Raw genomic sequence first — 17,667 nt, 5'->3', positions numbered from 1 at the left:
CTGGATTTCGCCACCAATTAACCATCTCCGCTTCACACGGTGGAATGTTGAATTCCAACAGGGGATTCGAGATTGCAAGTGAAAACTATTGTGGATTATCTCGGCTACTTTTCAAGGAAGTTGTTTCAGTGTCCCACAAGTGGAGTCTTGACAGTGACAGATGGCAAAGCAGCTGGCATCGCTCAAACTCTTCTCCCTTGTGCTAGATTTCCCCCTCAGTGTTCGCCGTGGATTCTGCCGTGGCGTATTCCAACACCTTTGGCAAGACGTGGCGCAAACCGAGGGAGACAACATTGTGGACAAACTTATGTTGTTTCTTGCTAATTCAGATTTGAACGAGGTTATGCAAAATATCAAACTTCAGGGAGCTTTAGGCGGGCGTTAGTTTTAACTTCTTTACAGACAAAAAAAGAAACTTCGAAAAGCTAAACCACTGCCGTCAATTCATATGTTAGCTCTAGAAATTGCCTTCTGAAACTATTCAAATCTCGCTGCTAGCTGGGGTCAAACCAGCAACTTTTGAGTCGTAAGCCTTAACTACTACACCACAATCTATTTTACTGAAATGACTGTCATGGTGTCACCAACAGGATTCTTAAAGGGTTAGTTTACCCAAAAATAAAAATTCTGTCATTAGTTACTCGCCCTCATGTTGTTCCAAACACCTAAGACTTTCATTCATCTTCGGAACCGAAACGAAGAGCTTTTTGATTGAGCGGTTGAGTCCAAATTTTCTGAAGAGACACGATCACATTATATGATGAACAGATTGAATTAAGGCTTATATAATAAATATAATTACAAATTAAAATAAATAAAATAACTGAATAAATATAAATCACAAATAAAAATAAAAATAAAAGATAAATAATATTAGACTAATGCTAGACCATTTTTACAAGCATCGTGGTGTTGCTTCCTCCTGATAAAATAACAGAATTCTTGTGGCTTATTTATTTTATTTTAATGCAGCCTCTGAAATCTTCAAAAAGCAGTCCAAGGTGCTTACGCTCAAATAAAATAATGTATCCAGTTTGTTGCACACCGACTGAAAGGAAAGAGCCCTTGTCAAATGACGTCTATGTGGATGTATCATTCACAAACTTGACACCATGAATTGTGACACAGCGTTTAACGGTGTCTTCGCCCTGATTGTGCTAAACTATGTAGCCATCACTTCAGTCACAAAGCGGTGGCCGCTTATCGCTTTCCCTCCATATCTGTTTGCCTGTTTGGGACATGCAGTGATGAAGAGGAGAAGGGGGAAATGTCAGGTTCACTTGTAGATCAAGTCGAGCATGTATTATCTCAGCTCTAGTCATCTGTGGCCCCGGCAGCCGCTGGCGCTGTGAGGAGAGAACACACACTCTCACACACACACACACACACACACCGTTTCCTGTCATAGAGCTGGAGACGGGCTGAGAGGATCCCTCAGAGAGAGAGAGGAAGAATAAATCCCAAACTCTCCTCCACCATGAGGTCGTGACCTCAGGTTTCCTGTATCCTTCAGGCAGCATCAGTGTATTACAATTGATTCATTAAAGGTGCAATGTGTAATAATTTTGAGTATCTATTAACAGAAATGCAATATGACATCCATAACTATGTTTTCAGTGTATAAAGAACTTACTTAATAAACTGTAATGTTTTAATTACCTTAGAATGAGACATTTATATCTACATAACCGCAGGCACCCCCTTCTATGACGGTCGACATATTGTGACGTCCTGTTTCTACCGTAGCCGACAGCGAACAAACAGCGCTACAGCGCGTTTCGTCACTATCTTGAAAGAGAAGCAGCAGAAAGCTAGAAGCTAGCCATAAACAGCGTGAGTAGTGACTTTTCCCTTGTCAGTGGTGTAAAATATGTAGTTGGATTGTTTCATGTAACTTAGTTCTGCTCCCTCGCTGTGTTATGGCTTTACTATGTGGGGATAAATGTGCTGGTTACGTCCGTGAGACAGCTGATTAGTACTCTTGTCATTGACCGTAAAACAGTAACGTTACAGGAATCACCAACCCGTCGATCGCGGTCGACAAGTCGATCTTGGAAGCATTTTAAGTCGATCGCAAAGAGTTTTCAAAATCAGAAAAAAAAGCCTATTGTATGTAGCTAGTAAATGGTGTCTAGGGGATGCGGAGGTGTGCACAGTGTTACAATCATGCCATTTTTGCCGCGCGCACCTTTGGGCTCATGCGGACGCGTCGAGTTTAAACAAGGCTTAACGCTTTAACCAGCTCAGCCACAGTAACAGCTCATATTTAGCCAGCTAAACTTTTACTACCCTGTTAGAAAAAATATATAGTTGCATAGTTTCATGTGGTTCTTCTCCCTCGCTGTATTATGGGTTTGCTATGTGGGGAGAAATGTGCTGGTTATGTTTGTGAGACAACCAGCTGATTAATATTATTATATTATATATTAAGACCCTTCATCCTCACCTGACTATGGCTTTGTAAACTTTATCCATGATGTGGTTTATAATGGACTGTGGTACAGAAACAGTGACAATGTTACACACTCTTGTCTTACTCTGGCTATTCTCTGCTGTCTCAGACGACGATATGTTTGTCCCATGTCAGACACCGTAGCTTCTTCGAAAGGGAGGGGTGAGCAGTGGGCTGAGCCCTTAGTGCAACTCACAACCGAACCGCTAGATGTCGCTAAAAAATACACACTGCACCTTTAAAAGGGAGAGATCGGTCGTTCTAGTCGTTCATAAAATACTGAATAAGTTTGAATTATATACACAGACAGACAGACAGACACAGTATAATATATAGCAAAATTTATATCTAATGACTCATATTCAACATGAGTGGTTCATTACCTCATTTTTACCACATAAAATTAACTGACATTTCCAATTTTTCCATGGTCGTGGGAAGGCGGTTTTCTTTTTGAATGGCAATCTTCTAAATTCTGTAGATTTCTGTAGAACTTTGTAACATTTTAATCACATTTTTTGTTTTCATTTTATAGGGAAATTTGTGGAATAATATGTAAAGAATTCAGCTATACACTGCAAAAATGTTTCGTCGGGTATGCAAAAAAATTACATTTCATCTAAATTATATGGTTTTAGGCCAAAAATATTATGGAATACAGAAGTATTATCAAAGCTGAAAGCATAATCAAATTAGCCAAAATGTGTAATAAATGCAGAGGAATGTAGAACTTTATGAATGACTATCATTTGACTTCTGTGGAGCTTTTGCAGAATTTTACAATTCAATATCATGATAATGACGATCGTCTGAATTCTCTCCAGATCTGAGGACATTTCTTACATTGGATTAAACCAAGCATTATCAAATTAGTCAAAATATATCATAATTGACCATTTAAGCAGTGAGGAATGTATAGACCTTTATGAATTACTATAATTTGAATTCTTTGGAACTTTTATAACAATTTTGAAATTCAATAATATGATAAGAGTAAATTATATCTTCGGTACATTGTATCAATATTCTTCTATTAACAGATCATAAATAAAAGAAAAAACTTTCATATTATGCATAAATTCAGATATTCACAACAAAATATTTCATCTGGTATGCTAAACGTGCTAAACATGCTAAACAAATAAAAAATATTATTTAGAAATCCAACTGTCTACATTTAATTACACCATCAAAAGTATTATCAAAGCTGAAAGCATTATAACATTAGTCACAATATATGATAAATGAATATTTAAGTGATGAGAGATGTGTCAAACTTTATAAATGACTACTTGTGGAGCTTTCTGCAGTGTGATTAAGTGATTAAAGTGATTTATTTTTACATCATAAAAAAATCAGATGTTTATCCTGATTTTACAGCAAATAACGTAACTTCACCATCTCGCACAGGAGCTTCAGTCACATTTAGATGAAATACCGGGCGTATAATAATTAAGTAAATATATTAGTAATAAGTAAATATTCTTCAAAGAACCACCCTGATTGAATTTCTTCCACGCTTTTTAGATTATCATCACTGAAAAGAACAAAAGCAGAAGCTCAATGAGAACCCCTGTGGCAGATTCATATCTAATCAATTGCATTTAGGCATGCTTTCACACAAAAAAAAATCATTCTTTATGTATTTCCTATTTCTTTTGCCCATGAAAAACACATTTACTGATCCATTAATTCATAGGGTTTTCAACTGGACCATCGAGCATTTAAAAATGCACAGAAGATGACAGAGAGCGCATCACCCTGGACTGCAGCTTTTACCTATTTTATTCATGTGGCATTATGAACACAGTGATTTGAATAAGAGAATGTACTTGGATTCTAGTACCTTGAAACTCTGCAGCAGAGCACGTAATTGGTAAAGCTGCCGAATCAAAGACATGAATGCTGGACCTCCTGTGTCTTTACTCCAGGGTATAATAACCCCTGATGCTAAGTTAGCAAGATTTATATTCATTAACAGGATCCATTCAAATAATTATGACTGATGATGAACGACTCAATAAAAAGAGACAAAATTGGCCCCATTTACTTTCTTAATACACAAATCTGGTCTTACTGTACTTATTCCGAAGAGAACAAACTTTGTATTTTTAAACTTTTTTTAATGTAATTTTTCAACCCCTGTCATCTACCATCTGTCACATAGAGACCAATTTTCACAATCCAATCAATTCCTGATCCATAAAACGCCCTGCACTATATTAGTCTCTAGTTTCATTCAAAATATGTCAAATTACAGAAGCAAGATGGGTCGTATACACAGTTTGAAGTGTGCTGTTTGAATTTCTTAGCCTTCAAATCACGTCGGTGAATTCTTACTGACCCCAAACTTAATTCTTAAACTTCCGTGTCTAGTTTGTCCTGGATCATTAATATCTTTCTAGGCAATCTATATACAGTATATAGCAAACAGAGTTTCACAGAGACATGAGGCTCTTCATTTGGTAGTTGTGTGTTGATTTTATGTTTCCTGTCGCTTTTCCCCTCAACCTCAGCCAGATGCTAAAAGCTGAGCCATTTTTGACTGGTTAAAGCCTAGCAAAGTAATTGATGCGTGCAATCACAAATTGGTTCCCCGCCTAAACTTTGGGCCTATTATTTCATTAGATAAAGCCACATTCGGCTTGCCAAAATCATTTTTGTGTCCAACAAGGAATTAAAATCCCGTTAACGCTCAGGAGCGGGCGATATTACAAACGGGAGAGATTTTCTCTCTGATAAAAATAGCCTCAGATGTAAATAAGATCTATATGAACCTGACGTGCCAAATATACACCTGCATGAGTTCTCTTGCTTATGAGCGAATAAACCCCACTTGCATATATAATTAGATGTAAGTGTAAATAATTGGTTATGCATGTGCCAACACGAGGATGATGTTTGTCTGTGTGCGTATGTGCGCGCTCCACTCTCAAGTCCCACTGATTCGTCTTTCCAGCCATGTTGAATCCTCTTTTCTTATCAGAGCAGTGCAGGCCTGCATCAGGCGCTCCTTGCTATGACAGAGGCTACAACAATAGGCATGCGATACTGCTGCTTAGCGCTGCGTTTCGGAGGGGAAACCTGCCACAGGCACAGATTAACAACACACACACACACACACACACACACACACACACACACACACACACACACACACACACACACACACACACACACACACACACACACACACACACACACACACACACACACACACACACACACACACACTCGCTTTCTCTCCCTTTCAAACAAACGCACCCACTCCCACAAAATAGATTGCAGCCACCAAAACAAAACATTTTTCCAAAGGCCCGGCTCTTGATTAATGAAGTAATGACAGGAAGAAAAATATAATTTCGGCATGAAAAAAATCCACTGCCACTTGTTCAAGTTTGGGATGAACAATAAACCTATAGGAGGAGGAAGAGGACAGCAAAGTTGAGGAAATTAAAGCCAACTGATTGCTGGAATTATTCCTCCCGCTCATTCGATACACTGGTGCACGCTGAATTACAGCATAAAAACAATCCAGGAGCCCAACAGACACTGGTCACCCTTTGATGGCTGCAAATGAAGACAATAACTTGACATTTCTGCAGCCGTGGACACTCGACCAATACAAACACAAGCGCAGAAGATGCTCTTTCATAGCTGGGAAGTCTCCATCCATTTCGGATGTTTCTTTTTGAGTAGTTGTATGAGAAATGTTTGAGTTCATATTTGAGATATCTGACTTTAGACTGCAGATATCTTGGCAAATCTGAGCACAGTTTGAGAACTCTTCTGAAACCCTACAGTATGTAAGATCATGGAGTCTTTCTCAGGAGAAACATCTGAGGAACAGGAGACTTAAGCAAAAGTCTCCATTTGCACTCTACTGAGTCTCATTTCTGGGAGAAACAACAACACATCCTGATTTTGCAGACTTAGACGCATTGCTGGGTCAACATATTTTGTTGACCCTAGAACAATATTCCTGTCCGAAAATTCCATCTTAACCATATCCCTACCCCTACCTATAAAGTTATCCCTAAAATCAGAGGGAAATGCGGGTGAAGAACACTGATGTAGAAGCACCTAACCCTGATTTTAAGCTTAAACTTGACATAAACTGTAAACTCGTCCATCAAATCTGATTGGTTGATTGGAATGTTACACGTTGCACTTGTGACGTTGAAATCAGGTTCTGCGTCCCTAAACATAAATGCTCGAGTGATGTTTTTTCAATGCTCAAAATACAGTTTATGATGACAAATTGAATGCAAATCTGCTGAAATCAAACAAATACTTCATACAACATTTACCAGGGTAATGCTAGAATCAGGATTTAATTGATAATGTCTTTCAAATTTCATTTCAATTGAGGTAATAAACAGGATACAGAACTGCAAAATGTAGAATAAAAATGAGCTGAAATTCAAATAATATCTGCATAATGTCTAATCAGATATTACATATACATAGACTATATTTAATAAATTATAACGATTGAAAGAACACAATTTCCCATGTTGAATTTCTTTGAATTGCAATTTAGTAGATTCTATTTCTACAAAATCCGATTCGACTTCCTGTGGGGTGTGGCCAATTCAACTCATATTCATTCATTTAAAGGGAACAGTTTCTTCAAATGTAAATTATGCACAACCCACTCAAAACATACTCAAACATTAAAGCAGAAAATGTCATCCATTAACAAGACTGTCAGTTAATTAAAATAGACTGAAAAAAGTAGAGGACACGTATCCTGCCTGGTTATCACTGCTTCCTAACAAAGCTTTTTAATTAGCGAAAAGATCATTCATTAGATGGACACTGAACTAAAAGCCATACTTAACTAACAGCCATCTTGGAAAGGGGCCTGTAAATCTGTAGTTTATTATTAGGCTGTTTCCAAATCAATTATTAACACTTAAAATGGACACCGGGCAGCGAGAGGCACAGAGCTATAGGCTGCAGTCCGGGTTGAGTCCAGGCCCAGTAATTACTGTGATGAAGACACCTGCTACTCAATAGCTTCGACCCAGACCGGCCGCCCGGCCCCCAGATGGCAGACATTTATGTCTGAGTGTCATTATTAATTTGTGTTAATTTGGTGGGGTGGACGGGCTCGTCGCTCACCTGCACAGGGGCTGCTGGGTAATTGAGCTCTAATGGCCTGATTGATCGGCAGAAGAGGAGAGAGCTCAGGCGACTATCACTCAGACGCAGAGAGAAAGCGCTCTGTAGACACAGCCGTTCAAACATCCATCGGACACTGACACCACAATATATCTTAAATCAATTTGCAAGTCATTCCGGTCACATTTCAAAGAACAACTCCGTTAAAGCAGCCTGTCTTGCAATTTTATTCACATCTTCAATCATTTCAATACCTAATTATTTTCTGACCTGGTGTAGGAAACACGCTAGAAAAATAGTGTCCACTTTAACACTAGGTATTAATCACTGGTCAGAGAACTTTTGGAGATCCGCTCCAGAGTGTTAAATCAATAACTGCGATCATACAGAGAGGCGACTCACTGAGTCGTGAATCATTTGAGTGAATCGTTTGAATGGAACGAAGATGGATGGCATCCAGACTGAGTTTCATGTGTAGAGACTGCAGAGCGTGGCATCGTAAACTCCCAGAAGCCCTCTGGTCTCCACTGACTTCTGTGTACATCAGATGTGCCCTTCGCAGCGATAAGCCTTCATCATGTGACCCTATCTCTGTCCCGCAGATGCCAAGATCTTCTGACTGCACTCTCTCACCCGCTCACCTCAGGAGGGCTACATTATTCAGTTCTAGATGCTGGGCGCCCTCAAACTCATGTCCTACTTCACCACATACAAGGGTGGACACACAAGATTAGGTTTTCTATTCACTTTCATTCATACACATGTAAAACACTAATTTTTGGGGGGATTTTCTTCATGCTAATGAAAGTTTAGATCTGAGAATTTATGCGATATAACCAAAATCTTATTTCATGATAATATATACAGTCTGGTGCAACGGTTCAAATAGCTCACGGTTCGGTTTGTATCACGGATTTAGGGTCACCGTTTCGGTATGGTTCGGTATGTGCTATGTTCAGGGGAAAAAAGACTACTGTCAAAGAAAATAAGAACAAATAATCTAACCACAAGCAAAAGCTATGCTTTTCAGGTAGGTCTAACATTAGTTTTCAGGTACAGAAATGGAATAAAATAATCAAATGTAAAATAACAGTGCATATTTGACTGTATAAATTAAAGATGAATCCTTATTAAAGTTACAAAAGCTATTCAATTCAGAGCTGATTCAGTATGTCTGCTAGGATACTCATCAAGACGGACATGTTGACATACTTTTTGTGTGAATTTGTTCATTCAAGTGCAAGACTTGAAAGAGAACTTAATATTTGCGCGCTGTCTCAGATGAGTAGGCCACACACACACACACACACACACACACACACACACACACACACACACACACACACACACACACACACACACACACACACACACACACACACACACACACACACACACACACACACACACACACAAATCTTCTCACAGCACGGACAAGTTCTCTTTCGCGTCTTGCTCTTGAATGTTTACATTGGCAAAGCTTAAATGAGTTTAGTTTTAAACACCGATAGTAACGTGTGCAGTTCAGGTCTCGCCTGCGCTCGCACGCTATCAACTCCCCAGTGGTGATGACGCCGTAAAGCACTGGTCATGTTCGAGCATTTGGCACTCGCATTGAACAAAGTTTACAAAGAGTAATCGGTTTGTTCACATTTTTTTGATTATCGCTGTTGTAATGTATTATTTGGGAAGCCAGCAAGTGAATATATCAACAGTGGAGCTGTCTGTTTTACGCGTTGTTATTTTCAACAAACCAGATTATAGATATCAGTTTTGAGATCAACCGCGGTGCAAGTGCATCCAGATCCGTGAGTGGAGAACGGTACGGTTCAATTTTTTACAGAGAACCGTTACACCCCTAATACAGTCAAACCAAAAATGATTCAGACACCAGATATATATTTTGATATTTTTTTTCTAGTGGGTTCAGGACACAACAGTTCATTTGTCTAAGTCAGGATAGCAAAATAAAGTATATTAATATTTTGCAAATATTTTGTAAACACTTTGGCAAAATATTTGGGACCAAAACGTTTTCAGACACTTTGGCCTGACCATGTTTTGCTTAAGTGTTTTTTCTTTAATTGCTAATGCGACCTTTTTACACCACAGAATGAACAAAATTAAGCATTAAGCATTGGTAATTGGTTGGCCTAAATTTGTATTATCTAATTGTGTACTTAAATTTAACAGCTGACAACTATTCAACCTAATTCATTTGTGAAACAGTCTAACAGAAGGATGGCCAAAACCAGTGAAATATCAACTGATTTTGGTAACTCTGAGTTCTTGTCATATTGTATTACCATTTCTAAACTAGCGGATAAACTGGGATAATGTGAGAAATGTTGAAGGTGTCTGAATAAATTTTACTTTGACTGTATATATATATATATATATATATATATATATATATATATATATATATATATGTTAGGCTGCTGTAATTTTAAGACCTAATGCACGGATCCAATATTATTATTAACTGTTTATGTCAACTTATAGGGCTAGTTTACACAAACATGAAAATTATGCCATCATTTACTCAATCTGGTGTTGTTCCAAACCTGTATGACTTTCTTTCTTCTGTGAAACACAACAAATATATATTCTGAAGAATCTTGGTAACTAAACAGTTTTGGTTCCAATTGACTTCCATTGTATAGACAAAATTAAGAAGTCATTGGGAACTAAAACTTGTTACATCATCATTTTGACAGTTCAAGCGCAAAAACAGCAAAAGAGAACTGAATTCTGGATCGAATGCTGTCAGAGAGAAGTGGTTTTCTTCACCCCATTGAGTTCTTTTTCTAGGCTTTTTGCGCCTTATTACTTTTTAGTTTTGCACTTTATTTGATCATTCATGTATGTTTCTTCATCGCTTTACTATGTAAATAACTTTAGAAGTCCTGTACTGCATGAAAATATTTGCATACCACAATATATAGGTAGCAACATTTCTATCGATACAAACTTTATATCATCACCACAATATATATCAGCATACCACACAGCCCTACTCTTGACCAACCGTCCTTAAAAAAGATTCAGAGTTTTTCTGAACATTCAATAGTAAATGACATGAGCGGCGCATTAAAAGCTGGTGTCACTGTCCCATCAGATGCTCTGAACCAATGTTGACCCGCCTCAGCATGCTGAATACATTTAGTATACTAACATTTGACATTTGAGACATCACTTTTCAATTTAGCCAGTTGCATTCAGATCCATAAACCACCAGGCAAAATGAAAGTACTTTGGGTTCAGTCCACATCATATATCATAAATCAGCAAGTTCTGCCTTTCCCAGATCAGGCACTAAAGAGGGTAACACAGGTGCTTATTACAATGAATTGGAAATTCAACAGAGTGCACCTCTAAGGGTCAAAATCCATGAAGATGGACCTTTCTTTCTAAAGACATCACCCTTCATTTCAACACTTTCATCTTAGAGAGTTTTTCTCTAAGATTTTAAAGGAATAATGCACACAAAATTGACATTATTTACCCACTTTTACAGTATTTACTTGTGTTTTACAGAGAAACAGGAAAGTGGACATTTTGAAAACATTATTTTCCTTTTTTGTGTGAGCTATTGCTTTGAATATATCACACAACTGAATTTAAGCAACAAGATATTAATTTGTGTGCACTTTCTAGGGGTAGTACAGAGGAAAATCAACTGATCAAAGCATGATGAAAAAAAAAGATTTAATAAAGTTACAAGTTATGCATTAGAGTAATCCCCTAGAATGGAGCCTCAAAGTCCGAACTCCTCACAGACTTTTCCATACGTTTTAACAGGATAAATATGAGATTTGTTAAAATGTTTAATAACTATTGCTTAATTAATCCACATTCAAAATGGAATGTTAAATCCTAAAGGATTCCTCTTTCCGCCTGTGTAGTTAGGTCAACACTTTCTTCTTTTCCGTTCTTTCTTTAATGGATGAAGGAACGTAGCAACAACTTGGGCCTACCTAGAAGAATCAGTTCCAAACTGAGCACAACATCAAATCTAAAAGAGACTATATTAACCAGGAGTTTAGTAATAAAATAAGCAGATTAAATGGTTAAAAGAACATAGGAGGTAATTCTGAGGTCAGTTTGATGCTAGAATGTTCAAGTAGCACTGGGTTATAATCTATATGCAACACAATTAACATCTGTTTATGTTCAGTAATCTTTCCCGTGTGTCAATATGCAAATGATGGACTTCAGGGAAAATAAGCCTCACCATTAATAACGAACAGCTTCATGGACTTATTTACAAATACTGAGACTCTGTTAAAGGTAAAGTGTGTGTTTTTTTGTGCTAGCAGACAATTCTTTTTTTTTAAACAGGAATCTTTTGCAAACCAATGCCACTGGTTCAACCAATAAACAGATCTTTCTGTTTGAACAAACCATTTAATTAATTTTAATTTGGTGCATCCTTCACCTGTAACCCTCGTCACTGTTTAAGTCGAGATAACGTACCTGAGCATCTGTGTTTAGGTCAATTTTTCCCTCGAAAGGCCCCCATGTGGTTCCTACAGGAAGCTGCTGTCGGCTGTGAATCCGACGTTCTCCATCTTTGTTGAACAGGTCCAGTTCACCTATGTGACAGAACAGGCCAGTCAATCAGTGTCACACAATAAATGCTTCAGGGTGATCATAAATATATTTATTGATACATGTTTTATGCCTTTATTATTTGCGATGAGACTAAGCAATAAGAAATACATTCTGTCTTAAAAAAAAAAAGTAATTTGATTTCAGTGAGGGAACGTGACAGAAATAGAAACCAAGTGACTGACAAAATGTCTCTAGTCATTGCTGGTTAGGACAATTTTTTTGTTTATTTTTTTTAGATGGATGGATGGATGATGCAAATTTTGCACTACTCACATTTTCTTCAAAGAAATGTACAACAATCTAACTACATTTATTAATAATAATCAAATTAACAATTATTTTAAGTACAAGTAGTGTAGCTCATAACCTTAAAAGTAATACTGTTGATATTTAACCTGCTGCATTAATACAGAATTGATTGCGTATGTGATCACAGATTCATTGCTAAAAGTTTCTGTTTTATAAAAACCATAATCTTAGCATCATAGAGTGTTTTCCTGCCTCCTCCAGTGAGTGACTGAGGTATTTGATACAGACTCCAGCACCTGTTCTCAGAGCTGATGGCGATCAGATGGAGCGTTTCAAACCGCTGGGATGCTAACTCCTCTTGAAAGAGCGTCTTTCGCTCTCTGATAAAACCTCACTGAGATATTACAGGCTTACCGACTGGCAGCGTGGGCTCTATTTCTGTTTTCCAGGAAGGGGGCCGAGGCCTCTTGTTAGTGCTGTGCTGAGCTCGGAGTTAATTAACCGTGTCACGGGATAGCACAGCTAGCCCCGCGAGTTCCCCGAGCGCTGCTATCTAATCAGTTAGATTTTGTGTGCTTTTTTAGGACAGTGATTAATCAAACAGTTATTATAATAGACTGCCTGGTCATGACTCTCGTCTCTTGAGGGCTAGGGGGCTCTTGTCACAAGGATCTCAAGAGCAGACTTCCGGCTGGTTTTCATGGCGATGTTGAGAGCTTTTTGGGGCCAACCTGGGACGGAGGGAGATTTATCCCTCGGAGCTCGAGTGCTATCTGCTTTATCTTCCTGCGAGCTGTGTCACAGCACTCATAGCAACAGCTTACAGTGAGATGGGGACTGAGAATCTGTACCACACTGAAAATATTTGCATGAATTGTTTGCAAAGGTCAGAACTTTCTCATAATTTTTTTATAAAATTACACAAATGAGACTAAATGTATACGTATAGCATAGCCAACACTCTTAAAAATATCTTTATCTTCATATCTTAATCATTATTGGCATTGAAGGTTCCATGAACAATCCTGAAACATCCATGAAACCTGTTCAATGTACAAAAGTGGGGAAAAAAACATTAAAATGTTCTTCACACTAAGAAATAAGGGATCTTTTAAAAACTGTTCGATGAGAGTTTCACCCTTTTGGAACCAGTATTTTTAAGATCATGCAGATTATTTGGTCATGGGAGAATTTGATCAGAAATGTGTGAAATCATATTGAGATATCTTGACTTTTGTATTACAGACTTTGGTATCTTGAGAAATTGGAGTCGGAGTATAGTCTGAGTTGTTGCTGAGATATCTTCTGAAACTCTCAGAAAAACATTTGAGAAACAGTAGACTTTAGCATTTGCTCTCACAGGAACAGAGGCATCATTTGTGATTTTGACTGCAGGCAGACAGTGTCTGCATCACTCGCACACAACATAAAGGTGTGTCTGTAGTGCTGCATGTTTGGTGACCTGTGCAAAATAAAAGCCTGTTGGGTAGATGATCTTCAGCATGTTCTTTGTTGGCTGAAGCGCTGATTGAACTTTAAAATGACCTATTCAGCTGTGTTTCTCACTGCAGATATGATCTGCGTATCTGTGACATACTAACATGCTAGTCTGCTTGTATGGAAATTCCCCTGCGACTGAATAATCATCACAGTTCATTGATTCCCAGATGTTAAGTGCATTTTCCTCCAGCATATTCCTTAAAGCATGTAACCATAGTAAATAGGATTTTTGGATAGTAATGATGAATAAATTTGGCAATCACTCAGTACTATGGTAAATATCCAAAAACCATGGTATTACCGGAGAACTGAAATAGTCTGAAACACCAGCGCTATCTCACGACAAATTGGTATGAATTCGTACGAGTGAGTAAAAGGTGGCTAATCCGTACGAATTCGTACAACCTCACTCGTACGATTTGTCTAAACCCCAATGATGGGTAGGTTTAGGGGCGGGGTCAGGGGTAGGTCATTCGTACGAATTCATACGAATTGGGCAACTCGTACAATATGTACAATTTAGCAAAAATCGTATGAGTGAGCTCTTATGAATTCGCACAAATTAGCCATCTCGTAAAATTTGTACGAATTGCTGTGAGATCAGGTTGGAAACACTGCTTGTGAAACCATACATATATATGTTCAAAGAATTACTTTTCTTATTTCCTGCAACCCCTGCTCCACTGCTAATGCCTTCATTCCATGTTATGGAGCTCAGCAGAGATAGTGGGAGAATTTAGGAGGTGGGGGGTCTCTCTGAAGCCTGTTGTGTTTCTGCCAGCCTGTTGGAAGGTGGGGAACCTCATTAAAGGGAAATAATTAAGCGTTGGAGCGCAGCTGGTCCACATCACAGGCAGGCTAAATCTATGCTAGCCCACTACCGCTTGATGTGCTCTGTTCCTACTCTGATAAGACCTTGTGGCCTTTCGCCACGATCGCACAAGTTTCTCTTTAGCCTGCCTTGTCACTTTCGCTGAAGTCTTCTACGCATCCCATGCTGGGGCGAATGAGAAAGACGTGCTGCACAAGGATATCTGAAGACCTAACGCTGGTAAGAACCAACGTGCCAGTCGTCCGCGGAACGTTCCAAGCCACGTCTCGAAACCTCACGTCCCAGCTGGCTCGTCCCAGCTGTTACTGATACGACACTAGCCTGAAAGGCAAGACGACGACATACGGCTCTGGGTGCGTAATGAGCCAGCCTGCCACCATCGCCATGTTTGCCACAAGCGTTTAGATTTTGACTCGTCATAGATTATGAGATCAAGATGTACAGTTGCAGATTATCCACTTGGATCTGGCACGAATGGCGATGAATGCTGGCTTTGCTGGTCGATTAGTGACATGCATGTACTTTTTATCTAGATTTTCCACGAGTCAAATATACAATGATAGACAATCAGTGTTTTATCAATAATAAATGTGTTTGAGATGTGTCACCAAATTTTAGAGCTTGTCGTACACAATGAGGGACGGTGGCTCATTGTAAGGCTAATTCATTTTATTTAATAAATCTGTACAAAATCATGAAAAATACTAACAAAACCATTGTTAATTTCAAGGGGACTATTTCGTTTTTTTATAGTTGTTTGTTTTGCTATCTTAAAAGGTTCACCCAAAAATGAAAATCCTGTCATCATTTACTCACTCTCAAGCTGTAATGTATAAATTCCATTCTTCTGTTGAACACAAAGGAAGATATTTGAAGAATACAGTTGACAATAGCCATTGACTGCCCTATTACTTTTTTTCCATACAATGGAAGTCAATGGCTACCGACAACTGGTTACCATACCAGAATTCTTCAAAATATCTTCTTTTGCGTTCAACAGACGAAAACAGAATTTAAATTTTTGGGTGAACTATACCTTTAGCTATACCAGATTAGTGAACGTGATATCACCAAGTAAATCATTTTCCTGGATCAACATTCTTGTTGATCCTGGAAAAACAGTCCAATCAGTAAATCAATCAGATATAAGGGATACGATTTCAGTTAATCTCCAATTTAGTCTTAAAACAAGAGTTAGGGCTTCTACGCCATTCTTATTACCTATCATTTCCCTCTGATTTTAGGGATAAGTTATTGGTAGGGTTAGGTTTAGGGGCAGAGAAAGGGTTAGGACTATGTTTTTGGCAGGAATGCTGTTCAAGGATCAACAAAAGATGTTGATCCAGGAACATGTCATGCACAATCACAGTGAACATATTATTGAACACAATGATATTACACATATAACCTTAGCTGGTTTGCTGGTCTTACCTGTTGTCCCAGTTTAGCAAGGTTATCTGTTGTTTAGTTTTAAAAACACTTGTCTGAAGGTCAGGATTGGATACCAGCTGGTCAATCAACTAAACCTGCTAAACATCAAGTTTAGCCAGGGTGAGAGACCAGCTAGACTTGTTTAAACCAGCTAAGACCATTAAACCAGCTGTTTTTCAGAAGGATTTAACATTGTATTTCCCTGTTGACTGCGGTCATTATCAGAAACCGTGGCTCGTTTTTGGGTCACAACCCATTAGTTGAGTATCACTGAAACAGAAGTTGCGAGATCAGTTTAGTAGTGGTAATGAAGCGTCCCTCAGGCAGAGCTCACAGGTCGTAACGCCCAAAAGCTCTCTCATCAACCAGGCCTTAAATGCCACCATCTTGGCACGGAGGAGCTGTTGATATGAGTGAAGAGAACTCCATCCCCCTGTCCCTCCACTCCTCCCTAGATAAGATCATCTGTCGCTCTTCTCCGGGGTCCGCTCCCCCTCACCACAGATCCCTGGCAGAACCATGAATGTCCCTTTTGTGTGCACAGATCTTTCTCTGATAGCCCCAAAAAGATGCTGCACGCGGCAACTGTTTGTTTCCCCCTGTGATGGAGGGAAGATGGGGGATTGGGGTGGGGGAATCACGTCTCCTACCTTCAAAATACAGACAAAAACTAAACAAGAACATACGTTTTTTAGAACCTACTAAGACAAAGCTACAATGTCACAGCACAGCAAGAGAAAGAAACAATTTTTTGAGAGGAAAAAGTTACTTCTTCAACAAACACAGACCAACCAAACAAATACATTTGTGAGAAGACGCTTAAAAAGGTTTTTGCAAATTATACAGTGTGATTACTTTAATTTTGTGGGCATATTTGTCATGTTGCACAACCCAAACTGTCTTTTGTACCCTTACAGTCACTAGTCAACTGTCTTTTTTTTTTTTTTAATGCTAGTGATATGTGATTTATTTGATAGTATATTTACTTGTACGTTATGAATATTTGATGAACTATTGGAATACCATAGTATTTTTTTTTCCATACTATGGAAGTCAATGGGACCCATCAAGTGTTTGGTTACCCATATTCTTCAAAATATCTTCTTTTGTGTTCAGCAGAAGAAAGAAACTCATGCATGTTTGGAACAAGTAAATTATGACACAATTTTTATTTTTGGGGGAACTATCCCTTTAAATAGGTGGGTTAGATCTTACAGAGAAAGTAATTTAACATCAAAAATGTTAAATTATCAAGCACCTCTCCTTTAAACAGAAATACAGTTTTCAGGGAAGTTAGTGCACATGCTATATGACATACAGAGACTCATTTCATGTCCTCTAAATAATATCTGTATCCATCAAAAAGGCCAAATATGAGTGATTTTTAAAAAAAGAAAAAACAGAAAAAATTGTTTTTAATTAAAATTTCAATGAATCAAATTCAATTAAAGCATGCAAG

The 17,667-nt window shown here is 38.3% G+C and overlaps 1 protein-coding gene across 4 annotated transcripts in view; it reads right to left on the bottom strand.

Moving 5' to 3' along the window:
* Nucleotides 1-17,667, bottom strand: part of zfpm2a (zinc finger protein, FOG family member 2a) — a 174,835-nt gene that overhangs the window by 72,108 nt on the left and 85,060 nt on the right. For all 4 annotated transcript variants that reach the window (XM_077214715.1, XM_077214716.1, XM_077214718.1 and 1 more), the window contains exon 4: nucleotides 12,059-12,177. In XM_077214715.1, the coding sequence (XP_077070830.1) occupies nucleotides 12,059-12,177 (119 nt within the window). The remainder of the gene's footprint in view (nucleotides 1-12,058; nucleotides 12,178-17,667) is intronic.

The sequence above is a fragment of the Siphateles boraxobius genome, unplaced genomic scaffold (genome assembly GCF_051911475.1).
Source record: "Siphateles boraxobius isolate OS27281-9 unplaced genomic scaffold, OSU_SipBor_1 68, whole genome shotgun sequence".
NCBI classification, from domain to species: domain Eukaryota; kingdom Metazoa; phylum Chordata; class Actinopteri; order Cypriniformes; family Leuciscidae; genus Siphateles; species Siphateles boraxobius.
This window is presented reverse-complemented; position numbering and strand designations above follow the sequence as displayed.